The 27563-nt window shown below is 39.2% G+C and overlaps 1 protein-coding gene across 1 annotated transcript in view; it reads left to right on the top strand.

Annotated features, from left to right (window-relative positions):
- LOC124777500 (nuclear protein localization protein 4 homolog) overlaps nt 1-27563 on the top strand; it is a 244756-nt gene that overhangs the window by 107784 nt on the left and 109409 nt on the right. Inside the window, exon 7 of the mRNA XM_047252942.1 lies at nt 12842-12989. Coding sequence (XP_047108898.1) covers nt 12842-12989 — 148 coding nt within the window. The remainder of the gene's footprint in view (nt 1-12841; nt 12990-27563) is intronic.

Below are 27563 nucleotides of genomic sequence, written 5' to 3'. Positions count from 1 at the left end.
ATCCAGTCCCTCGAGAAGATGACGTAAATTTTATGCTGCAGAATAAGAAGATATTCTCCAAGATTGACCTACTAAAAGCGTATTATCAAATTCCGTTAGTCGAAGAAGACAAACCAAAGTCAGTGGTTATTGCTCCTTTTGGTCTGTATGAATTTAATTATATGCCCTTCGGACTTCGAAATGCACCTAGCACATTTCAGAGGTTTACACACGAAGTTGTGAGAGAGCTGGATTTCTGCTTTCCATATCTGGATGATATTTTAATAGCATCAGAATCTCCAGAACAACATATTGAGCACTTGAAAGTCTCTTCGGGTTTGCTGGCGGACCCTAAAATCAACTTGACTCGATATTTTGGCGATCCAACTGGTCGCCATCTTCAGGAGAATGCTGCTGCTGCTGATGATGAGTCCCGCTGAGAACTGGCGCAAGGTTGCAAATCGACGTCCTATATAGGCCACCGTTCAGTGCACGGCGCATGCGCCGCCCATCATGGTTGCTGCCCTCTAAGACAGGGAGGTGGCGCCACCCTTAGTAGAATACTGCTGGCTACGATATATCGCACTCAGGACCGCACCAAAAAATGTTCAGTTTTGATGCGAGATAATACAGGATTCCACGTCTTGCTAAGAGGAAACCCATTGTTTCTGTTGATTAAATTATCCGCCAACCTAATTTCAATTGCCTCTTTATAGACACTGTTCCAAAAACCGGAAATGTTGGCAACTACCACAGTTTCATAAAATTTCATACTGTGTCCCTCATTTAAGCAGTGTTCTGCTACTGCCGATTTTTCCGGCCGTTGTAGCCTCGTATGATGGCAATGTTCCACACACCTATCATGTACTGTGAGAATCAAACGGCCAATGTAAGCCTTCCCACATTGACACTGAATTTTGTATACACTGGGTTTCCTAAGCCCCAAATCATCTTTCACTGAGCTGAATAGTGGCTTAATCTTAGAAGGTGGACGGAACACACTCCTAATGTTAAAATTCCTTAAAATTCATCCAGTCTTAAACTATATGCCTCCAGCCTACGTAGTCACAACATATTGAGCATTTAAATTTATTCTTTAAACAATTGAATCAATAGGGTCTGGTAACAAATGTTGGAAAATCGTATTTGGAATGCAAGAACTGATATTCTTAGGACAATTAATCACACCTGCATGTGCTGATGAAGTACAAGTGACCTGAAACTGTTCATGAACTTCGAAATTTTTTAGGAATAATCAATTTTTATCGTAGGCATTTAGAACATGCTGCAGAAAACCAAGCCTTGTTGAATGCTTACCTAAAAGGAACAACTAAAAATGACAGAAGACATATTGACTGGACAGAAGAAGCAATTGCTCAGTTCCAAAAATGTTAAGGACATCTTGCAAATGCAATGCTTCTAACATTTCTGGGTTTGCACAGCCAACTCGCATTATTTGTGGATGCATCAGATTTTGGAGCTGGTGCTGTGTTGCAGCAGTGGCAAGATGAACAATAGAAACTTATTGGATTCTTTTCAAAAAAGTTCACGAGGGCACAGAAGAAGTATTCCACATATCACAGAGAACTACATAGTATATATATGGCTGTCAAGTATTTCAAATATCTGGTAGAAGGTAGAGACTTTGTTATTTATACTGATCATGCCCCTCTAACATATGCATTCAAGCAGCAGAATGAGAAAGCAACGTCAATCCTATTACGTTATCTCCAATATATTTCACTGTTTACAACAGATTTGCGACGTATTTCTGGTAAAGCAAATTTTTTTTGCTGATAGCTTTTGAAGGCTTGAAGAATTGGTTCCCACTAACTATGAAGAGAGAGACCAAGCACAAGAAAAGGACGAAGAGCTTCATCAACTGCAATCTGGCAATAATACTTCACTTGAACTAAAATACTATTTGACTCAGACGGGAAAGCAATTGTGGTGTGATGTCTTGACACAAAGTATTCAAACTTTTATTCCTGAACAATTCCGTTATGCTATTTTTCAATATTACCATAATTTGGCTCATCCAGGTGTCAAGACAACTGTAAAAATGGTTACATCAAGGTGTGTCTGGATGAATATGAAAAAGTGCTTTGCAAATTGGTCACGAGCATGTAATGCTTTACAAAAAAACAAGGTATCATGATGTGTGTTCACCAATACGACACTTTCCTGACACTGATGAATGTTTTAAAGTAATTCATCTGGATTTGATAGGGCCAATGCCTCCTTCTGATAAATACACGTATTGCTTAACATGCATCGATAGAGTTATGAATTGGACACAAGGTAATATGACTTCGAGATAAACAAGCAGAAGCTGTAGCTCAAGCTTTATCCAATTGTTGGATTATTAGATTTAGCACACCTCATCAAATAGTAACCGATCGTGGAAGACAATTTATTACAGAGCTATTTCAAGCACTATCAAAAATATGTTGTTGTAATCAAACTCAAACTACCACATATCATCCTCAATCCAATGGAACAATAGAAAGATTTCATCTCACACTTAAAGCAGCAATCTATTCACATTCAACTACGAAATGCACTCAAACAATACCTGTAATCTTTCTTGGTCTTTGTTGCTCAGTCAGAAACACACGAATGCTATGATAGCAGAAATGGTTTATGGTTCATCCATCGGGATACCTGGTGATTTTTTTTCAAGAAGATGGAACAAAAAGGGATTCAGACTTACCCCAAGTTAATTTTGATTTTAAAAACGAACATCCTCAGTTGCAAAGTTTACCTAGATTTACCTAGGTTTCAGTCGGGATAACCCAACCTTCTTCAGAATTAAAGTAACTACCATTTGTCCATAGTGGACATCATCAAGCTAAAACTACAAATCAATAAATTATCGTCAGACTGTAAAAACTTATCTGAAACTGCTTCGGCCCCACTTCGCGATCACGGTATGGCAGCCACGAGTGCTGTACTGGAACAAACCGTAGCATCATGAGGCCCGCCTAGGCGGACACAATACCTTGCGCCTGCGCATAAACTGTGATGGGTACTGATTTTGTAGACTTTCCCAGTGTAATAACTGCTGATATTCCTCACGGGTTTGCAGCCGGATCGTGTCGTCATCCAGACACAATATTTTGGTGGACCAGCTGGCTGCCGTCTTCAGGTGAGTTAATGCTCGTGCACTGCCTCGCCGGAACTGAATTCCAGCCACAACAACAGGAACCTTTATACACCAATGGACAGAGCACCGTGCATGCACGAGATGATGGGCAGCGCCTCCTAGCGGCAAGTCGACACGCAGCGTGCTGGTGGGAGAAGATGGCAGAAATGATAAATCGCAACAGCACTAATTAGAAGAATCCAATGATCGAAAAGAAAACCGTTGTTGTTTAATGTCGGACAAAAGCAGATTCCATATATTACTTAGAGGAAAACCTTTATCCCTGTCAATAATATTACTTGATAATCTAATTTCAATGGATTCTTTAAGAACACATTCCCAATAGCAAGAAGCAGGAGACATAAATTGTGTCTTGTCATACATCATCCTGTGTCCTTCGTCAAGGCAATGTTCTGCCACTGCCGACTTCTCAGGCTGGAACAACTGAGTGTGTCGATGATGTTCGATACACGGGTCCTGAATAGTTCGAAAGGTTTGACCAATATACTCCTTTCCACAGTGACACAGAATTTCATAAACCCCGGGCTTCCTCAAGCCCAAATTATCTTTGACTGAACCAAGAAGGGCTCTAGTCTTGGCCACCGGCATGAAAACACTTTTAATATCATTTTTTTTTTTTTAATTCTTGAAATTTTGGATGATATTCTTCCCACAAAGGGTAAATAAGCAACAGCTTCAAAAGTATCCTCTATTGGCTCACGTGATGGACCAAACTGAAAAGCACAGCATATTTGTTGTTCCATATATCCATTCTGTTTAAAAACAATCTTCAAATGATCAAGTTCTTCTTTCAAATGTTCCTCGTCAGAAGTAGCATAAGCTCTTTTCACCAGAGACCGCAAAACTTCACTATGTTGGTGTAGTGAATGACAGCTGGTCGTATGAAGATAGCGGTCAGTATGTGCAGGCTTCCGATACACACTGTGTCCAAAAGTCCCATAGTCCTTTCTTTGAAATAAAACATCAAGAAATGGAAGTTTACCATCACTTTCAATTTCCATAGTAAATTGAATACTCAGATGTAGACAGTTAAAATGATCTAAAAAGTGATTCAAAGCATCAATTCCATGTGGCCAAACCATAAAAATGTCATCAACGTATCACAAAAAACACTTTGGTTTAAGAAACGAAGTTTTGAGTGCCATGTCCTCAAAGTCTTCCATAGAAAGGTTGGCAACTATGGGGGAGAGTGGACTCCCCATAGCCACTCCGTCAGTTTGCTCAAAATGTACATCATTCAAAAGAAAATACGTTGAGTTGAACACATGACAAAACAGCTTGGTGGTTTCTTCATCTAATTTCTCACCGATTAGTAACTGGGACTCTTCAAGAGGAACCCGAGTAAAGAGAGAAATAACATCAAAGCAGACGAGCAAGTCAGAAGGACCACAGTACAAAGATTTTAATCATCGAATAAAGTCGGACGAATTTGATATGTGATGTTCACATTTTCCCACATGTGGCCTGAGGACTGAAGGTAAATATTTGGCCAAATTATAGGTAGGGGCACCCAAGCTGCTGACAATAGGACGCAGAGGAATACCACTCTTGTGAATCTTGGGTAAACCATACAATCTTGGAGGAACCACCGTACTAGGATGGAGTTTCTTGATGACATCACTAGGTAAGGAGCTCTTCTTTAAAAGTGAGAGAGTCTTCCATTTTATATAATCCGTGGGATCATTTTTGATTTTTCGATAGGCCGAGTCCTCTAACAAAAGATCCATTTTGGCAACTTAATCCTCACGTGAGAGAATAACTGTGGCATTACCTTTATCAGCCGGAAGAATTATTAGATCCTGATTTTCTCTGAGACCAAATAGCAGCCCTTTCACAAGATGGAATATTATTCTGTGGAGCGGGAACTCGACGAAGTTTATAGGCAGCCTCCTGCCTGATCTCTTTTGCCCTGTTCTCAGGAAGGTGGGCCACAGCTTGTTCTACAGCACAAATAAAATCCGTAATAGGAGTCCTCTTAGGAGTAGGTGCAAAATTTAAACCTTTTTCCAAAACAGATAATGTTGCATCATCAAATCCCTGATCCATAAGATTAATAACCACCTGTTGGCGGGTGTCGTCACCAGACATAACAGGAGAAACACAGAGACGTTGGAACTTAGATGACTGTTTACTAGTAGCAATTTTCTGCACGGAGTCCGAAAAAGCCCATGAAGTGCTATCCATCCATTCCCACGATGTGACAGACAGTCTTGAAAAAATTTCCAAATGCAAATAATATGAATCTTTGAATACAAAATCCAATTGTCACCGTGTAAAACGAATATGTTCCTATACCAATGCAAGACTGTACCACTTCTTGATTTTATTGGCCAATTTTGTGTCAACATAATGATTAATTCTGGCAAATTTAGGGATTATTCCCTCATCCTGACATCTCAATAAAAACACAAGTGCACTCAGTAACTTCCCTTTCTTCTTGCGAAAATTATCCAACTTTCTAACAAGACTCACCATCTCCTCCCTGTAGAGGCTTTGGATGTGATTTCGTAGACTTTCCTGGCGTAATAACTGCTGGTATTCTTCCCGGGTTTGCAGCCGGATCATGTTGTCGTCTAGACACTAGAAAGGGAAGTTTCAGAGTGCACTTGTGTTTTTATTGAGATGTCGGGATGAGGGTATTATCCCTAAATTTGCCAGAATTAATCATTATATTGACACAAAAGCGCCCAATAAAATCAAGAAGTGGGCCAGTCTTGCATTGGTACGGGAACATATTCATTTTACGCGGCGACAATTGGATTTTGTATTCAAAGATTTATATAATTTGCATTTGGAAATTTTGTCAAGACTGTCTGCCACATCAGTTCTGGTGAGGCAATGCACGAGCATTAACTCACCTAAAGATGGCGGCCAGCTGGTCCGCCGAAATATTGTGTCTGGACGACATGAGCTGGCTGCAAACCTGTGCAGAATATCAGCTGTGATGGTTACTTGTTGGGACAAGACGCGAACCTAACTCCTGACCTTGAATTTACTAGTAAAGTGAAATAAAAGAAAGGTACAGGTGAGGAAAAGGGCATATATGTTATCCTGTGCAGAACGTACTTAGATTGACTGTCTTAAACATTTATGAAGTATTTATTGCTCATGATATGAGGAAGACGTGCTTACAACGTATGGCCTGTCTAGGAAAATTTTGTGCTTAATCACGAAGTTTAATCACCTAAAAAGAATTTAGGAGTGGGAAGGATAATATAAAGCCAACATTGTCATTATTATGACTAGGTCTAAAAAAAATTTTTTTTCAGAAGTAAATGTTAAGCATTTGCTTAGCTATGGTTACAATGTATGATCATCCTATTGACTTAGCGCACAATTGGTCATGAATGAACTTGGGAACAAGTCTACATATAAAATAGATGTTCATTATTCAAGATTAGTATATTTGACCAGAAATGGTTTGGAATCAAGTCAAAATAAACTAATGCACGTGCCTGATTGATCTTCATGACGAAGTTATGGTTATGAGTTACAGAAAACCCTAAAGTAGGAGATAATGTGGCAGCAATGGGGTACTCAGTTTGACTTAATGGAGGCAATCCACACTCATAGTGTAAAAACAGTGAGTGGAACACTGCCATCATAATTCAGGCCTGGTGGCCACTGCCATTGAGTTTAGGGAATGACAGCGGAATTATATTTAAAGCTAAAGTGTGACTTGGCGAATATCGCTCCAGTCAACACACTTAAAACTATTGACTGACGGAGGTCAATATGTACTTAAAGAAATAGTCTAAACTATGGGAGGATGACGGGAAAATGGTTAAATTATCATGTGATTTGGCAAACAACGCTTCAAAGGACATCTTTAAACGTCATTGAGTAAGATCAATTCAAACTGATCTGGCTAGTCTGAACCAAAACTTCGTATCCAGTAGATTGTGGCAAGGTGACGTTACCCTCCCGTGATACTTATATGGATATGACTGCCGCTAATTATGTTAATAAAAAGTTGTGTATGACTAGGTGATGGAATCATTGCTATCATACACACATAATATTGACCATAGTCAGTCATATTGAAGGATTATGTGGTAGCATCTATATTCTATAATGAGGTAGTGACTTGGTGATCGTCATTCTGGTTACTCCATGTACATGCTATTGACCTATGAAATTATTATCCACTAATTAAATCAAGTATTGAAACCATTCTTAACTCTAGAAAATGCATACCGAATATCGGTTGACCATCAGTGTGCTTGTTCAACGTGTTCAATACGCCAAATATTAACTGTTTATGCTGATACCCTATATAATAATGAAATATTAATTAGGTAACTGAATATTCCTATATAACGATAGACACCAAGGCAGTTTCAGATAACTTTTTACAGTCTGACGATAGTTTATGGATTTGTAGTTTCAGCTTGATAAGTTCTTATTTGTGTGTGTTACCTTACTTAGACACCACCAATAGATGTGTACCAGTTTTCCACCATGGGACGATACCAGTAGATGACGACAGCAGTCGACAATGGCCAATTGCATTCACATATTCAAAACGTGTGTCGTCAAGCCACTACACAGAAGTGAAATTTTGCTGTAGTCAGTAATGAGCCAGGGTGTGAATCGGGCATTCAACAAAGCTACAATCCCCCCTTGAAAATGCCCTCTGCAGATGGGGATGAAACATTGAGTTTTAAAGTGAAATCTATTCGACCGTGGCATAATAGCCTGGAACATTTTATTAATCATGACAATTTCACCCATGAAAGTTTACATTTTACAGTCACCTCTGGCTGAACATTGCACCTCCCATGCCATTGGTTAAGGTTAGACAGTCTTTTCACAGTGTTTGAATTAGCTTGTTTATGAACTGAGGCCAGACAGGACATCCATCTATCCATAGTGTTCGAGTGAACTTGTTCTTGAACAGAGACCAGGCAGGACATCCAAGTTTGTGTGACTGGCAAGCTTAGCCCCCTTCAGTCAGATAGTTTACAGTGTTGTTGTCATGCCATGTGGCACTCCACACCTTGCTGTCAGAGTTCTACAGCAGCAGTACCACCACTCTTAACCCATCCCTTTCCTGCAACGCCATTGTATGCTGCCTCTCTCGTCATTGGTGTTGGTCCTATGGGCACTGGCCATTATATGGCCAGCCTTCCTCTCAGCATCAGCCCTGTCGGCGTCAGCCCCGTCATGAGAAGCCCTCCCATCGTTGCCAAGTCTGTCTGTGATTATTTTGGTCTTATTGTCAGTTTGTCTGTCATCGTTCCTGTCCCAGCCTGCGTATGTGTCGTCAACTATCCTGTCGACACCACTGCCAGCCATGTCATCTGTCCTGCCACAAGTGACCCTGTCTAGGGCGGCTTCCCATCACAACCACATCTATCTATGATGACTTCAATTCAGTTTTAAGTCTGTCTTTCACCTTTCTGTTTCTGTTTGGCCCTCCAGTTGTTGCAAGGCATGGCAGTATCCATCCATTCATCAATATTCTTGGCATTGCCCCTGTTCCAGCTGGCCTTCGTGACATCACCAGCTGTATCAATGCTGACACCAGCTGTCTTGTCATTATGTTCACTCTGATCCTGCTGCAGCTGGTCCTCTTGCCACCATTGCCATCCTTGCCACGTGGACACATGGATATCAATCCGTTCCTGACTGTGTAATGAGGCGTGGCCGCCCAACACCACGACATCTGGATGTGGTTTCACCACATGCTGAAGACACTCACCACAGCTCTCCTCAGACACTCGACAAGTCGTACAGTTTTCGAAATGCTCATGTTGGCTGTAGGACTTTTGATACAGGAAAATAGTACAGAAATGTTGCAAAGCTCAGCACCAGGCACACGGAAACACAGAAATCAACCACTTATTAACACAGGAAAACAATCCCAACAAAACAAGCTTGCCACACCTGTGTAGGGGAACTACGACGCATCCATCACAGGAGGTGAAGGGGCATGACCAAGCATCTGTGGGGCTTGTGGTGAAATTTCCATGAAGGCGCAACCCACCGCCCAGAAAAACACACAACGGGATCAGCGGCTCTAGCGCAAATGATGAAACTGTCAACTGGGCTTGTAACAAAGATAATAGGAGTGGGTGCAGCAACATTAGCAAGAGTGACTGGTCTGGCCGCAAGGATAACGATCTACGAGTCGGGGCGTGGAATGTCAGAAGCTTGAATGTGGTAGGGAAACTAGAAAATCTGAAAAGGGAAATGCAAAGGCTCACTCTAGATATAGTAGGGGTCAGTGAAGTGAAGTGGAAGGAAGACAAGGATTTCTGGTCAGATGAGTATCGGGTAATATCAACAGCAGCCAAAAATGGTATAACAGGTGTAGGATTTGTTATGAATAGGAAGGTAGGGCAGAGGGTGTGTTACTGTGAACAGTTCATTGACCGGGTTGTTCTAATCAGAATCGACAGCAGACCAACACCGACAATGATAGTTCAAGTATACATGCCGGCGTCGCAAGCTGAAGATGAACAGATAGAGAAAGTGTATGAGGATATTGAAAGGGTAATGCAGTATGTAAAGGGGGACGAAAATCTAATAGTCATGGCCGACTGGAATGCAGTTGTAGGGGAAGGAGTAGAAGAGAAGGTTACAGGAGAATATGGGCTTGGGACAAGGAATGAAAGAGGAGAAAGACTAATTAATTGAGTTCTGTAACAAGTTTCAGCTAGTAATAGCGAATACCCTGCTCAAGAATCACAAGAGGAGGAGGTATACTTTGAAAAGGCCGGGAGATACGGGAAGATTTCAATTAGATTACATCATGGTCAGACAGAGATTCCGAAATCAGATACTGGATTGTAAGGCGTACCCAGGAGCAGATATAGACTCAGATCACAATATAGTAGTGATGAAGAGTAGGCTGAAGTTCAAGACATTAGTCAGGAAGAATCAATACGCAAAGAAGTGGGATACGGAAGTACTAAGGAATGACGACATACGTTTGAAGTTCTCTAATGCTATAGATACAGCAATAAGGAATAGCACAGTAGGCAGTACAGTTGAAGAGGAATGGACATCTCTAAAAAGGGCCATCACAGAAGTTGGGAAGCAAAACAAAGGTACAAAGAAAGTAGCTGCGAAGAAACCATGGGTAACAGAAGAAATACTTCAGTTGATTGATGAAAGGAGGAAGTACAAACATGTTCCGGGAAAATCAGGAATACAAAAATACAAGTCGCTGAGGAATGAAATAAATAGGAAGTGCAGGGAAGCTAAGACGAAATGGCTGCAGGAAAAATGTGAAGACATCGAAAAGGATATGATTGCGGGAAGGACAGACTCAGCATACAGGAAAGTCAAAACGACCTTGGGTGACATTAAAAGCAGTGGTGGTAACATTAAGAGTGCAACGGGAATTCCACTGTTAAATGCAGAGGAGAGAGCAGATAGGTGGAAAGAATACATTGAAAGCCTCTGTGAGGGTGAAGATTTGTCTGATGTGATAGAAGAAGAAACAGGAGTCGATTTAGAAGAGATAGGGGATCCAGTATTAGAATCGGAATTTAAAAGAGCTTTGGAGGACTTACGGTCAAATAAGGCAGAAGGGATAGATTACATTCCATCAGAATTTCTAAAATCATTGGGGGAAGTTGCAACAAAACGACTATTCACGTCGGTGTGTAGAATATATGAGTCTGGCGATATACCATCTGACTTTCGGAAAAGCATCATCCACACAATTCCGAAGACGGCAAGAGCTGACAAGTGCGAGAATTATCACACAATCAGCTTAACAGCTCATGCATCGAAGCTGCTTACAAGAATAATGGAAAAGAAGAATGGAAAAGAAAATTGAGAACGTGCTAGGTGACGATCAGTTTGGCTTTAGGAAAAGTAAAGGGATGAGAGAGGTAATTCTGACGTTACGGCTAATAATGGAAGCAAGGCTAAAGAAAAATCAAAGACACATTCATAGGATTTGTAGACCTGGAAAAAGCGTTCGACAATATAAAATGGTGAAAGCTGTTCGAGATTCTGAAAAAAAGTAGGGGTAAGCTATAGGGAGAGACAGGTCATATACAATATGTACAACAAGAGAGAATAATAAGAGTGGACGATCAAGAACGAAGTGATCGTATTAAGAAGGGTGTAAGACAAGGCTATAGCCTTTCGCCCCTACTCTTCAATCTGTACATCGAGGAAGCAATGATGGAAATAAAAGAAAGGTTCAGGAGTGGTATTAAAATACAAGGTGAAAGGATATCAATGATACGATTCGCTGATGACATTGTTATCCTGAGTGAAAGTGAAGAAGAATTAAATGATCTGTTGAACAGAATGAACAGTCTAATGAGTACACAGTATGGTTTGAGAGTAAATCGGAGAAAGACGAAGGTAATGAGAAGTAGTAGAAATGAGAACAGCGAGAAACTTAACATCAGGATTGATGGTCACGAAGTCAATGAAGTTAAGGAATTCTGCTACCTAGGCAGTAAAATAACCAATGATGGACGGAGCAAGGAGGACATCAAAAGCAGACTCGCTATGGCAAAAAAGGCTTCTGAGGATGTACGTCTGGACTACAGCATTGTATGGTAATGAAACATGGACTGTGGGGAAAACCAGAACAGAAGAGAATCGAAGCATTTGAGATGTGGTGCTATAGACGAATGTTGAAAATTAGGTGGACTGATAAGGTAAGGAATGAGGAGGTTCTACGCAGAATCTGAGAGGAAAGGAATATGTGGAAAACACTGATAAGAAGAAGGGACAGGATGATAGGACATCTGCTAAGACATGAGGGAATGACTTCCATGGTACTAGAGGGAGCTATAGAGGGCAAAAACTGTAGAGGAAGACAGAGATTGGAATACGTCAAGCAAATAATTGAGGACGTAGGTTGCAAGTGTTACTCTGAGATGAAGAGGTTAGCACAGGAAAGTAGACTGATAAAAAAAAAAAAAAAAAAAAAAGCTCCAACCATCTGTGTCCACCTGAATGAATGGCCATGTCAAACGTGGCCAAAAGTAGAGTTGATCACTCAGTGGTGGAACATACTGCTCAAATTCAATAGCTGCTTTACAGTCCATGCCATCTGGACCCTTCCCCTCAATACAGGCTGTTTTGAACAACATGTTTGATAATTTTCCTTACAACACATGTTTCATTCTCATAATCCTTCTGGCCTCAGTCTCTGCTAAGTCCCAGCTTCACCCGCTCTGCCTTTATCCTGACTTCACTGATCTTACCCCTGCAACCTCTTCCCTACTGTCTTCCCTTCCTCTTTTCTGTTCATCCTCTTCCATTCCAATCCTCCATGCCATCATCATTGTATACATATTGGTATTGATGTCCATGTTATGCTCCTAACCCTCCACCTTCAGACTCAACAGTTTAACCTGGGTTTACAATGAATTCAACTTAGTTCCATGTTCATCATTGATGAAGATGTGCATGCACACACATGTACAAAAGGGTGTGTGTGTGTGTGTGTGTGTGTGTGTGTGTGTGTGTGTGTGTGTGTGTGTGTAGATTGGTTTTATTATTTAATTTTTGAAATTATTGTTATGCTACCAACAGGAAGAGGAAGCTATTACCAAAATTTATTCTATCTATATTTTCTGTGTGTTTCTAATTGTCATTCGATTAATCTACTTTGTTGTGCTCCCTTGATGGGAGTTTACATTCTTGAGCACTTTTTTGTTGGGGTGAATCTTTTCCATGTACAGTATAGTAATCAGTGCTGATATGTTGTTACAGGTGAAACATGTTCGTAACATAGAGAGCCATTTCTTGTCTGCAGAGGAGTGTATAATGGCAGGCTACTTTCAAAATCAGCATCCAAATCCCTGTCGTTTCTCACCTGTTGGGTACTTTGGCTCAAAGTTCGTGACTGTCTGTGTCACAGGTAAATACATTTCATTTTTTTTTTTTTTTTAAATAAGTATCTCTGTGGATTTCATTTGTGTTCCTAGCAGGTAAGTAAAGCACCAGTTGAATACGGATAATCAAAACTCAATGAAACTTTATTTGATAGTTGTCTTTCTTTATTTATTTTTGTAATTAACCCATTGTAGATAGATTTTGAAGTGAACACAGTATCATTGAGATTGAACCATGGATCTGTGGAAATACGTCGTTTGATTGAGTGAATCACATTTCTTGTTGCAGTATATTCAGTATATTGATGTTTTTGTCTGGACACGCCCTCATTCGGGTGAACACCTGCTCGAAACATGCACTGCATCATGGGTGCAAGTTGTTTGGGGGGGGGGGGGGGGCAGTATTATGCTGTGAGGATATTCACATGGGCTTCCATAGGACCTGTGATAGTAACCAAAGGTACTATGAAATACGTGAACATTAATGAGGATCCTCTGCATTCCTTCATGCTGTAGTCTTCCCCAATGGCAATAACATCTTTCAGCAGAATAACTGTCTGTGTCACAAGGCCAGGTTCATGCTACAGTATAGAATATAATAGAATAGAAGTTTATTGTCTCTTAACATACAATTTCAAGCCATTGACTTAAAGTACAGGAGACTCTTCAAATTCTATATTCATGAAGAGGCAAAGTTAGTTCTCTTTGCTGATGATACAATTATAGTAATCACACCTGACAAACAAGAATTAACTGATGGAATTGTCAATACTGTCTTTCAGAAAATTACTAAGTGGTTCCTTGTAAACGGACTCTCACTGAATTTTGATAAGACACAGTACATACAGTTCCGTACAGTGAATGGTATGACGCCATTAATAAATATAGACCTTAATCAGAAGCATATAGCTAAGGTAGAATATTTCAAATTTTTAGGTGTGTCCATTGATGAGAGATTAAATTGGAAGAAACACATTGATGATCTGCTGAAACGTTTGAGTTTAGCTACTTATGCAATAAGGGTCATTGCAAATTTTGGTGATAAACATCTTAGTAAATTAGCTTACTACGCCTATTTTCACTCATTGCTTTCATATGGCATCATATTTTGGGGTAATTCATCACTGAGGAATAAAGTATTTATTGCACAAAAGCGTGTAATCAGAATAATAGCTGGAGTCCACCCAAGATCATCCTGCAGACATTTATTTAAGGATCTAGGAATATTCACCATAGCTTCTCAGTATATATACTCCTTTATGAAATTTCTTATTAACAACCAAACCCAATTCAAAAGTAATAGCAGTGTGCATAACTACAATACTAGGAGAAAGGATGATCTTCACTATTCAAGATTAAATCTAACTTCGGCACAGAAGGGGGTGAATTCTACTGCCACTAAAGTCTTTGGTCACTTACCAAATAGTATCAAAAGTCTGACAGATAACCAACAAGTATTTAAGAAGAAATTAAAACAATTTCTGAATGACAACTCCTTCTACTCCATAGAGGAATTTTTAGATATAAATTAAGAAAAAAAATTTTACAAAAAAAAAAAAAAAACACAAAAAATAATAAAGTTGTTATATTAACTTAAGTATGTTGTTAAATTAACTTAATTATGTCATGTATTGGAAAATTTGACTCGTTCCACATCATTACGAAATATCATATTCATGATCCATGGAACTAGTATTAATCTAATCTAATCTAATCTAGTATAATAGAGGGAAACATTCCACGTGGGAAAAATTATATATAAAAACAAAGATGAGGTGACTTACCGAACGAAAGCGCTGGCAGGTCAATAGACACACAAACAAACACAAACATACACACAAAATTCAAGCTTTCGCAACAAACTGTTGCCTCATCAGGAAAGAGGGAAGGAGAGGGAAAGACGGAAGGAAGTGGGTTTTAAGGGTGAGGGTAAGGAGTCATTCCAATCCCGGGAGCGGAAAGACTTACCTTAGGGGGAAAAAAGGACAGGTATACACTCGCGCACACACACACACATATCCATCCACACATACAGACACAAGCAGACATATTTAAAGACAAAGAGTTTGGGTAGAGATGTCAGTCGAGGCAGAAGTGTAGAGGCAAAGAAGTTGTTGAAAGACAGGTGAGGTATGAGTGGCGGCAACTTGAAATTAGCGGAGATTGAGGCCTGGAGGATAACGAGAAGAGAGGATATACTGAAGGGCAAGTTCCCATCTCCGGAGTTCGGATAGGTTGGTGTTGGTGGGAAGTATCCAGATAACCCGGACGGTGTAACACTGTGCCAAGATGTGCTGGCTGTGCACCAAGGCATGGTTAGCCACAGGGTGATCCTCATTACCAACAAACACTGTCTGCCTGTGTCCATTCATGCGAATGGACAGTTTGTTGCTGGTCATTCCCACATAGAATGCATCACAGTGTTACCTAACCTTCGTAACCTGTTAGTTCATCCCTATGAAATCCCCAAACCACCTTCCCTACCCTCTGGCTCCTATCCTTGTAACCGCCCCCGATGCAAAATCTGTCCCATGCACCCTCCCACCACCACCTACTCCAGTCCTGTAACCCGGAAGGTGTACACGATCAAAGGCAGAGCCACGTGTGAAAGCACCCACGTGATTTACCAACTGACCTGCCTACACTGTGATGCATTCTATGTGGGAATGACCAGCAACAAACTGTCCATTCGCATGAAGGGACACTGGCAGACAGTGTTTGTTGGTAATGAGGATCACCCTGTGGCTAAACATGCCTTGGTGCACAGCCAGCACATCTTGGCACAGTGTTACACCGTCCGGGTTATCTGGATACTTCCCACCAACACCAACCTATCCGAACTCCGGAGATGGGAACTTGCCCTTCAGTATATCCTCTCTTCTCGTTATCCTCCAGGCCTCAATCTCCGCTAATTTCAAGTTGCCACCACTCATACCTCACCTGTCTTTCAACAACTTCTTTGCCTCTACACTTCTGCCTCGACTGACATCTCTACCCAAACTCTTTGTCTTTAAATATGTCTGCTTGTGTCTGTATGTGTGGATGGATATGTGTGTGTGTGTGCGCGAGTGTATACCTGTCCTTTTTTCCCCCTAAGGTAAGTCTTTCCGCTCCCGGGATTGGAATGACTCCTTACCCTCACCCTTAAAACCCACTTCCTTCCGTCTTTCCCTCTCCTTCCCTCTTTCCTGATGAGGCAACAGTTTGTTGCGAAAGCTTGAATTTTGTGTGTATGTTTGTGTTTGTTTGTGTGTCTATCGACCTGCCAGCGCTTTCGTTCGGTAAGTCACCTCATCTTTGTTTTTATATCTAATCTAATCTACACAAAAACTGGTTAACAGTTTTCCTTTTAATACCAGGAATATAATGCACAGTACTGAATAATTTGCTTAATTAAGCAATTAATAATTCTTCTTCAAACGTAATAACCTTTCAAAGATTAACAGCCAAAGTAATTGCTCTCTCCTGCTCAAATTTTCAGGTTTTCATTTATGAATTCTTCTACTGAATAGTAGCATTTCTGCACTAGTTTCATATAAGGATTTTTTCAGTGTTTCTAAATTTATGCCGATGAATTCTCTTCCTTTCACTTTGTTGTAAATTTTCATACCCATATAATGTGTGAGCATAAAGTTTTAAACAGCGGGTGGGCAGCATAAAATTATTTTGATTCCTGGTGTTGTAAGCATGTTGAAAACAATTTGCTACAAATAAATCAGGGTTACTGTGTACAAAGATAATCAGGTAATATATGTATTGTGAAGGAATACTTAATATACTTAGATTTTGTAGGAGTGGGCGACATGATTTTCTTCGCCCTACATTGTGCACATTTCTAATGGTGGTTTCCGAAGTTTCAGTATTCGACACATACGGTTTGAGTTACCCCAAAATACAATTCCATACCTTATTACTGACTCAAAGTAGCTGTGATATACTACTTTTCTTATGCCCATACTGGTAGCATTGTACAATATTCTCATTGCAAATGCTAGGCGGTTTAATTTATTAACACGGTACAAGATTTTTATCTAGTTACATTTCTAGGAATTTCACACAGCTAGCTTCCTTGCAAATCCTGGTTTCTGTGACTGACCTGAATATCATTTAATTTTGCTTGTTTTATTTTAAACTGCATTAACTGAGTCTTTTCCATGTTTAATTTTAACCCATTAAAATAAAACCAGGCATCTAATTTTTCTAAAGTATTTAATACAGTTTGTGGAATTTGATTGGTACTGTTACTTTCAGTGATTAAAGATGTTTCATCTGCAAATAAAACTGAGTGACACTCAAAAAATATAGAACCTTGGGGTACTCCATGTGAAATGGTTTTCCATTTTGAAAAGTAAGTTCCTCTCTCTGATGTTAATACCACTCTTTGTCTTTGGTTGGTTAGATAGGACTTAAACCATTCTAATACCATGCCCCTAATTCCATACTTTTCCAGTTTACAGAGTACCAAGGGGTGATTCACACTATCAAAGGCCTGTGATAGGTCACAAAAAATTCCTGTGGCATGCAGTGAGTTGTCTAGAGATGAGCTAATTTCATCAACAAAATTGTTTATAGCAGATACTGTGGTTTTGCCTTTTTGAAATCCATACTGATTTTTTGAGATTATTTTAAATTTTTCCATGAAATTTTGAATTTGTATGTTGACTACCTTTTCAAATATTTTTGATAGTGGTGGAAGAAGAGAGACTGTGTGACAGTTTTCCATATGTTCTTTTGTACCTATTTTGAATAATGGCTTAACTGCTGTATACTTCAGTGCGTCTGGAAAATAACCTTCTCGAAGGGACTAATGTAGTTAGTGGCTGCACAATTATTTTAGAGACTGTTTTCAACACTTTTTTGGTATCCCATCCCATCCTGCTGATGTTTTACTTTTTAGTGATAGTATCACATTTTCTATATCTCTTGCAGTAATTTTGCTAAATGTAATGAAAAATTCGCCATCAAAAATGAAAAATTCACCATCAAATTGCTCACTGTTGCAGAAATTTACCTTGCCTGGCTAATCGGCTACATTGACATTATTTAGAATTTACAATAGTTTTATACTCTATCTTGAGTTCAGAAATATCATAGCCTGTAGCTGTTGCACCTGTTTCAACTTTGATCACTTACCGTAATGCCTTTGATTTATTTTCACTATCCAATATATGTGTATTATTTGCCAGTTCTTTGGCTGCCTTTACAACTTTTTTGAAAATAATTTTGTAATCTTTTACAAAGGCAACAAAATCAGAACTATTGTTATGCTTTAGTTCCCTATGTAGCTGTCGTCTTCTTGCACTAGAGATTTTTATTCCTTCAGTAATCCATTTTACTTAATTTCCTATTTTTCTATTATGTACAGTAAGGGGAGAAGTTTCATTAAAAACGTGTAGGAAGTTTTCCAAGAAAGTAACAAAATTTTCAGAGCATGAAATACTGTGATCTACAGCTAACTCCACCTTATTTAATCTATGATAGAATAAGTTCGTTAGATTGTTTTTGGTAACTCCATGAATGCAATGATCAGAAAGTTCTAAATCTAAACAAAAATTATTTGCCTCATTTAAATGTAATTGGTTAAATAGTATCTATACCTGTTGCAGATATTTCATTTACTTGAGTAAAACCAGTGAAATTTGAGCTGAAACCCAATGTTTGAATCATATCAATGAATTTTGTTGAGTTATTGGCTTCACTGGCTAGATCTATGTTGAAATCAGCAGTTTTTATGACTCTCCTACCCCTCCCCCCTACCCCCCCCCCCCCCCCCCCCCCCCCAACAATTGGCATGATATTTTATATACACCTGAATTTAAATACCTATTATTGCTCTTGCCAGTTATGTGCCTCGGTTTAGTTTGTAGTTGACTGTTAGTAGTGAAACCAGTGGTCACTTCAGGGCTTTCAAATAACCTACTGTTCTGCCTGAAATAGTTTCCATATAAGATATTTTAGAAAATTTTCTATCGGAAGCTACAGGAGTACTATTGGGCTGCTGTGTTCTGATCACACATGATGGTCACAGGAGCAGCAATGTGTTGCTTATACAGGGTGATTCATGAGGTTTTCCCCTGGTTTCTGGTGGATATTACTATTTGGAACAAAAAATGTGAATAAAGTATAAGGAGCTACAGTAATTGAAAAACTCAGGAAAATGGCAGAAAAACTACCAAAAATGCACGTAATAATTATTTTAAACAATTTTGTAGCAGTCTCTTGCATTCAGAGTGGATTTAGAGTAAGTGTTCAAAATTTCCTCCCTGCATTTGAAGGCAAAGATTCACACGGGAGTGAACCGCACGAGCAGCATTTTGTATTTTCACATGCTCGTTCGTTATTGACGTTGCGGCATCGAAAATGTGTTGTATTAGTTCTTCTCATGTTTCCACCTTAACTTTGTATACAATGTCTTTCATCCAACCCCAGATGCAGTAATCTAGGGGTGTTAAATCTGGGGATCTGGCAGGCCAGTTGATAGGGCCCCCCACAACCTATTCATCAGTGTGGGAATTGCTGATTAAGATAAGCTGTTACCACATGCTGGAAGTGTGCAGGTGCCCCGTCATGTTGGGCGTACATGTGGCATCTTGTTTGCAGAGGAGCATCTTCAGGAAGCTGCAGTAAGTCTTCTCCTAAAAAGTTACCGTTCATCTGACCATTTAAATTTCCCAGGAGAATAAATGACCCCAGTACCTGGTCACACACAACACCACAGCAGACATTGACACTGAATCTGCGTTGAAATTGAGATACTATCATGGCATGGGGATTTTCGTCTGCTGAGGATGGAAAAAGATCCTGCAAGAAAGGGACCAATGACAAGTGAATATAATTGCTGCAGATTTCAATGCTGGGCCATCAACAAGTGTCAGCGAGCAAACCATTTAATGAAACATCATCAGTATGGGTTTTTGGAGCTGAAGACCCATTCGTGTACCCTTGATGACTGCACAACACAAAGCTTCATGCCTTGCCTGGGCTCGTCAACACACATATTGGACTGTTGATGACTGGAAACATGTTGCCTGGTTGGACGAGTCTTGTTTCAAATTGTAGCGAGTGGATGGACATGTAGGGTATAGAGACAGCCTCATTAATAAACGGTCACAATGCCCACATAGTACTAGGGACAGAAAGTTGGCTGAAACCAGATGTAAACGGTAATGAAATTCTAAACTCAGATTGGAATGTATACCGCAGAGACAGGCAGGACAGCGAACGGGGAGGCGTGTTTATAGCGATAAAAAGTGCAATAGTATCAAAGGAAATTGATGGAGATTCGAAATGTGAAATAATTTGGGTGAAGGTCACAGTTACAGCAGGCTCAAACATGGTAATTGGATGTCTCTATAGGCCCCTTGGCTCAGCAGCTGCTGTGGCAGAGCACCTGAAGGAAAATTTGGAAAGTATTTCGAGTAGTTTTCCTGACCATGTTATGGTTCTGAGTGGAGGTTTTAATATAGACTGGGATACTCAAAACGTTTATAACGGGTGGCAGGGACAAAGAATCTAGTGAAATTTTTTTAAGTGCATTATCTGGAAACTACCTTGAACAGTTAAACAGAGAACCGACTTGTGGTGATAACATATTAGACCTTCTGGTGACGATAACATATTAGACCTTCTGGTGACGATAACATATTAGACCTTCTGGTGACAAACAGACCCGCACTACTTGAAACAGTTAACCAGGGTGTATACGACCCGGGAGATCCGGGAAGAACCTGGGAATTTTTTCGTCCAGGAGAAAACTGGGATAAACCCGGGAATTTTCTTAGAATTCCGGGAATTTTTCATTGTTTTAGTTTTCAGTTAAATTTTTGTAATTTTGACTGGTAAGAATCGATACTCTAACAAAGGATTTTACTGTATCACACTGAGGGTTGCTCTCTTTCACCAACTCTGTTTACCATATATATTGAAGACTCGGCAATGTAGACACCAAAAGCAGAGAAGGAAGGTGTAGGCATAGAAGGCTGAAAGATCAACTTATCAGATCTGCTGATGATGGTACTGCTTGGACATAAAACAGTATCTTTATGAAAAACACTATCCACAATTGAAAAAAGACAGCTAGAGTATGGAATTAAAATCAATACAAAGACAACTAATGTGATGGGAGTACATGACAAAGACGACATGAAAGTGGAAACACCATAAAGTCAAACTGAAGAGGATGCACAGTACAGATATTAGGGGAGCATGCTAACACATAACAGAACCAGTGGAGAGAAAGGGAGGGAAAAATCAGGAACTGCAATGGGAAAGCTTGCTTTTCAGAAACGGAAATGCTTATTATATAGCAAGTGGGGGTTGGAGTTAAGAAAAAAGTTGGATACATGCTTCATGTGGAGTGTTTTTCTGTATGTCAGTGAAAGCTGGGTGTTGCAGAAGAGAGAGACACAATTTGAGCCTTTGAGATGCAGCTCTGGTGGAGAATGGAGAAAATAAAATGGTTGAACAAAGTGAATACTGGAAAGGGAAAAGAAACAAAGAACTCTCCTATGACCTTTGTTAAGCAAACGAAAGCAGACCGTATGGGACATATACTGTGAGGAAATGGAATTCTGGCAAGAGCTACCAAAGGTGCAATGAAAGGACAGAAGAGAGTAGCAAGCAGAAAAATAAAACTGCTGGATGAAGTGGAAAGAGAAAAACAGCAGACTACAGAGCAGTTGGTCTGTAACAGGTTCAGATGCAGTCAGGAACCTGCCAATATATGGAGTACTTAATGTATTGGAGAATTACAAAACATATTTTGTGCTCCACACATGGTTACTTGTCTGCAAACTGAAAAACTGCATAAGGAGGTGACGCCATTAGAAAACTGCTACGCAATGTTTAGAGACTTGCAGATGATCATAGCTCGGTGCAAGAATTGGGAGCTGTCCTCAGCTGATATATAGTATTATTATTAACGTTAATTCTCCGTTAATGAGAGCACTAAAACACAATCAATTTTCATGGCACTTTTTTCTGCCTGTTTCTTTTTGCTTCCCGAGAAAATGAATGGAACTAAAGATATAGGAAATTATACTATGATATACAGTGGAGTAGAACAAAGCAAAAGAGCACAAGCTGGGGTTGCCTAATAATAAATAAAAATGGACAAACATTGATAAGCTATGCATGGATAAATGAGCATATATGTAGCATAAGATTATGATTTCTAGAGGATGTCGAACCTGTGTAGCAGTGTATGCCCCAGAGGAAGAGAGAACGAAGGAAACCAAGACGTTCTATGAAGATCTACAGAAAATACTAGATAGGATAAATAAGAATGACTATATTGTAATTGGAGGAGACTGCAGTGCAAGAACAGGAAGGGAAAGAATAGATAATATAGTTGGCTATGCCGGAGAGACTACAGTCAACAGCAATGGAACCATGTTAAGAGATTTTGCAACTTTCAACAACTTCAGAATATTAAACTCTTTCTTTAAACACAAACACAAACACAAATACACATGGTCCCCCCAGAGGATTTAGAACAATAATTGACTATTTCGTAGCAAACCCAAAAACAGCTGTTCTGTTTCAGGACATGCGTGTATATAGAGGGTACGACATTAACACACAGACCACTTCCTGCTACAAGCAAAAGTTGCCCTAAAGCATAGAGGGCATAAAATACGTAAAAAGTCCCCAGAACAATCAAGGGAGGTATATAAAGTCTACTTACTAGAACAGGAGTCAATCAAGAATCTTTATCAAAGACACTTAGACACAATAATGAGCACAATCACAGAGTATTGAAAACGAGTGGGGGAGAGATTAAGAACATATTAAGAATTGCAGCCAGTGAAGCTTTAGGTAAAATGAAACACAGGAAGACGAAAAAGGGGCCACATGATTTGGAGAAAAGAAATTGAGGAGGCTGTTGAAATAAAGAGAAAACTATATGAAAAATATCTACAACACTCAACTCAGGGGAATAATGAAGCATACAAGAAGCAGACAGCAGAAATGAAAAAACTAAGCAGGAAGCTCCATCAAGACAGTTGGGATAACTTTGTTGCTGGGATCGAAAATGCTGTCCATGGGAGACAAACATTTGCATATAAAATGTAAGACACTTGAATAACAGTGAAAAGGATGTGGCAGATATCAATGTAATAAGAACAAAGAATGACTGCATTTTTACAAGGAAATGTGGACTGATGAAATGAACACAGGAAATGATGAAAATCTTGAAACAAATCCAGATAATCTTAAATTCCATTAATTAGAACATGCTCTCAGATATGCAAAGAATGAAAAGGCAGTAGGAAGTGATGGCATTAACAGTGAACTAATAAAATATTCTTCAGTAGCATTTAAAACAAGGTTCCTCAGATTTTTGGATTCAGAAAGGGGAGAAGCTGCACAGATAACACATTTATGTTACAGCAAATTATAGAAAATCATAAGGAATTCAATAAAGAAACACACATCCTTTTTGTCGATTATTTACAGGCTTTTGGAAAAAAAAAAAAAAGTAAATAGACAGCTACAGGGGAAAATTTTAATAAGAAGAGATGTACCAATACACATTGTACAGGTAGTTCAAAAGATCTATGCTAATACAAGAATCCAAATAATTGGGGATGATGAAGAAAAAACAAAGGTTACCGATTTAGGAGTTCGACAAGGTTGCAGCCTCTCTCCATTGATTTTTTAATACATACATTATACATTGACGATATTATATGGCAATGGAGAATGAAACTGAAGATCTATACATATAACTTCAGCCAAAAAGATTACATTATGACTTTGTTATTCGCAGATGAGCAAGTGTTCATTTTGAGTAATGAAGATGGACTGCAGAGAGCTGCCTACGACCTATACCAAACATGCCAGATATATAATATGAAAATATCAATACAAAAAACAAAAGTCATGGCTTTCTGTGGAAAAAATCCAGTAAGAACAAAAATATTTATAGACATCAAGATTATAGAGCAAGTAGACAGATTCAAATTTCTAAGAACCATGCTGTCGTACAGGGGAGACATACATCAAAAAGACAAAATTGAGAAATTCAACTACTTAAATGACACTATCAGAAGGGCCCTCCAACGTAAAGTAAGAACCGAAACATATCTAAAATTTTATAAAGTTATGTCAGTACCAACATTATTATATGGAAGTGAATCTTGGGTAATGATAAAGAAAGATAAAATAAGATTACAAGCCAGTGAAATGAAATTCCTCAGGTACATAGCAGGATACACCAAGCTACATTAGAAAAAAATTATCAGGAAGGAATTAAATATTTTCGATATAAACAGTAAGGTTGGCGAATACCAACAAAAATGGATATCCCATGTGTTACAAATGGACAAAACAGGATTACCAATACATATTTGGTAATGTACTGTGCAAGGTAAAAGATGCATTGGAAGACCTGCAAAATGGTGGAAAGACCAGGTGTAGCTACAACAGGCTGAGGGAAAGCTTAATGCATGATGGAAGAAGAGAAAGACACACTCACATATTCAATGCACCACTTCTTCCTCTCTTCTGTACATTTCTTTCCTGTTTTCTTCTCTTTGGATGTTTGCTGAAATTTCTGTTTTCTGATTTTTTTCTCTGCATTTTTGTTCATGTCTTCTATGGAGATATTCAGTTTCTTGAGGTCTTCCATGGTTTCCCTTACCCAGTTATTTTCACTGTATTTGTTGTCAGTATGTTAAAAATTTTCTTGGTCAATCTATTTTTGTTCATTCTATGTCTGTGTCTGTAGAACTTTGCCCTTCTTTTCCTGATGTTGCATGTAATTGTCTCTGTCTGTACAGTTGTTTTATCTTTCTCAGTATTTTCCTCTCTCATTTTTCCATCTCCTTAACTTTCATTCTTCCCTTGATTACTGTTGTTTCTGACACATACAAGGCCTCTGATAAGACTACTGCACTGGAGTGTCGTAATTTGGCATTGATTGAAACACTTCTTTTGTTGTAATGGTTCCATGTAGGCTTGTATGCTTTTTGTAGTTTTGTGATCCTTTCTTCACTGGATGTTGCATTCAGTCCTGTTTTCTGCATAATCTCTCCCAGGTATTTGAAACTATCTACTTGTGTTATCTTTCCATACTTTGTTACCAGTGGACATGTGTCTGGATTTTGCATATTTCATACGAGTTTTGTAATCCTGTTTTGGCTGAGATTTCATGTAGTCTCTCTATAGCTTTCTTGACTCCTTCTCTGTTATTTGTTATGATGGCTGTATCATCGCAAAGACCATCATTACATGATGACAGTTCTATCCTTGTGTCTCCCCATCTTTACCACACTGACTGCTTTGTCCCATGTCCTGATTATTTTCTTGAAAACTGAATTAGATAGAATGAGTGACAACCAATCTCTCTGCATTTGATTTCAAATGGTTCTGAGATCTCTCCCATAAACTTCACTTTGGATGTTGTATTTGTTAATGTTTCCTGTATTAGCATCCTGGTTTCATTGTCCACTTTCATTTCTTCCAGTGTGTTGGAGAGTGTTTCTCCATCTATGGAGTCATAAGCCTTCTTGAAGTCTATGTATGTTATTGTGGTGTACCTGGACTTTCTTGTTGTCAATATTGTTCTCACTAGCTGATTTAATAGGGCTTTTGATAGAATTTTGCGCGCCGCAGGCAACAGTGAAATTCCTCTGTAGTTACTAGGGTCCGTTTTGTCTCCTTTCTTATGAAGGAGGTGTATTATCGCTGACTTATATTCTTCTGATACCTTGTCTGTTTCCAAGATGTTTTTGATGATTCTGTGTATTTTGGGCGTGATGCATTTGTGATCTAATTTCCAGATTTCTGCAATCAGTACATTTCCTCAAGGTGCCCTGTTATTTTTCAGTGATTTTATTATTTTCAGGATCTCCACAAGTGTTGGTGGTTTGGAAACAAGGTTAAGTTCTGTTTCTCAAACTGTAGGATCTGCATCGGTTTATCACGGTTCAGTAGTGTGTCAAAAGTACTGCACTAGTATTTCACAAACCTTTTTCGGGTTTGTCTCCAGTGTTCCATCTTGTCTTTTGAAGCATAAGCTTGGTGGTTGCTATCCTGTCATATTTCCTCTGAATGTTCTGTAAAATTTTCATGTGTTTTTTGTTGGAGTCCTCTTCTATCTCTTTCAATATGTTGTTTTCATAACCTCTTTTTTTCTCTACGGATTATTTTCGAAGGGTCTTCTGTATCCCGTTGGAATTCTTCCCATTTCTCAGAAGTGCTATGGCTGTCAAATTTTCTCCAGGCTTGTATTCTGTCTTCTGTGGCTCTCTCACATGTCATGTTCCACCATTTGTTTTTTTCTTTATCTCCCCTTCTGATAGTTCTGTCCAGTTGTTACTGTCAATTTTCTTCATTTTTCTATTATTTCTTCCTTATTTAATCATAGATACTCTGGGTCTGTTCGCAAATTTCTGTTGGTTCTGATAATTTGTCTACTGGGTATAAATTTCTCTTAGTTTGGAGTAAGTGGTGATCGATTGGAAAAAAATCCTGCAAAAGTTTATCAAGTTCTGTCCATTCTTGTTTGTCCGCTTGTAGGCCGTGTGTTTTCCTGTTGTGTCTTTGAATTTTCGTTCCCCACCTAATTGGGCATTAAAATCTCCTAGTAAAATCTTCACGTGCTCCATGGGGATTTTATGGATGGTGTCTCCTAGATTTTCCCAAAAACCTTCTATCATTTGCGGGTTTTTCTTGTTGTAGTTGTTTGTGGAGGCATGTGCATTGATTAGTGTATAGGCTTTCTTTCCAGATCGTATCATGAGTGTTGATATTTTTTCTGATTTTGATGTGCCATCTATTACAGAGTCCAGTACTGATTTGTTTACTACAAATCCTGTTCCAAAGAGTTTGAGATTTCTTCCTGGAATAGTTATGGCTGGTTTCCTCTTGTATATTCTGTAGTTTACCGAGTCAGAGTGGTTCTCATTTGAGAATTGTGTTTCCTGTATTGCCAGAATTTTGATATTTAATTTATCCATGGTGTCCGTCATTTGTTTCAATTTACCTGGTTTCAGTAGTGTGTTCGTGCTGAGTGTTCCCATGTAAACTATTTTCTTAGTTTTGAGGAGTTTTTGAGAAGCTCTGATTCTTCTCGTCATGGCATACCTGACCCCTGGAATCCAATGATATTACCATGCCTTATTGACTGGGGCCCAGGGTAGTGGATTCTTTCCCATTGTTCTGTCATGATTATTGGTTTGTATTGAAGTTTTGTTGGTGAAATACCAAAGGATCTCATATAATTTTGACTGGAGTTTTGAGTTTCTGAAGATTCAACCACAGCTGAGCTCACAGAACCAACAGACGCTGGCCAGTGTACTGGTGACTATCACACAGACGTTTCCAGAGTTTGGGATTTCACTTGTAACCCTCGGCAGGGGTCCTCACAGAGCGCTACCATCCGGAGCGAGATGGACCCAGTTTTTTTTTTTTAATGAGGTTGTTACTCCTACCCCTCCTCCTTCCTCATCACTTGCAAGATGAGGCCTCAGGCTTGGGACCGGCAATAAATACATGTAATATAAAATGTATAAATATGTAAAAAACATCCAATGTAATTTGAGTATGTACATCTAGGAGTACCTGTCCTGGGAGATTAGAAGTGGGACCACCAT

This window comes from Schistocerca piceifrons, chromosome 2 (assembly GCF_021461385.2).
Source record: "Schistocerca piceifrons isolate TAMUIC-IGC-003096 chromosome 2, iqSchPice1.1, whole genome shotgun sequence".
NCBI classification, from domain to species: Eukaryota; Metazoa; Arthropoda; class Insecta; order Orthoptera; family Acrididae; genus Schistocerca; species Schistocerca piceifrons.
Note: the sequence above shows the minus strand (reverse complement) of the source record. Positions and strands in the feature narration are given on the sequence as shown.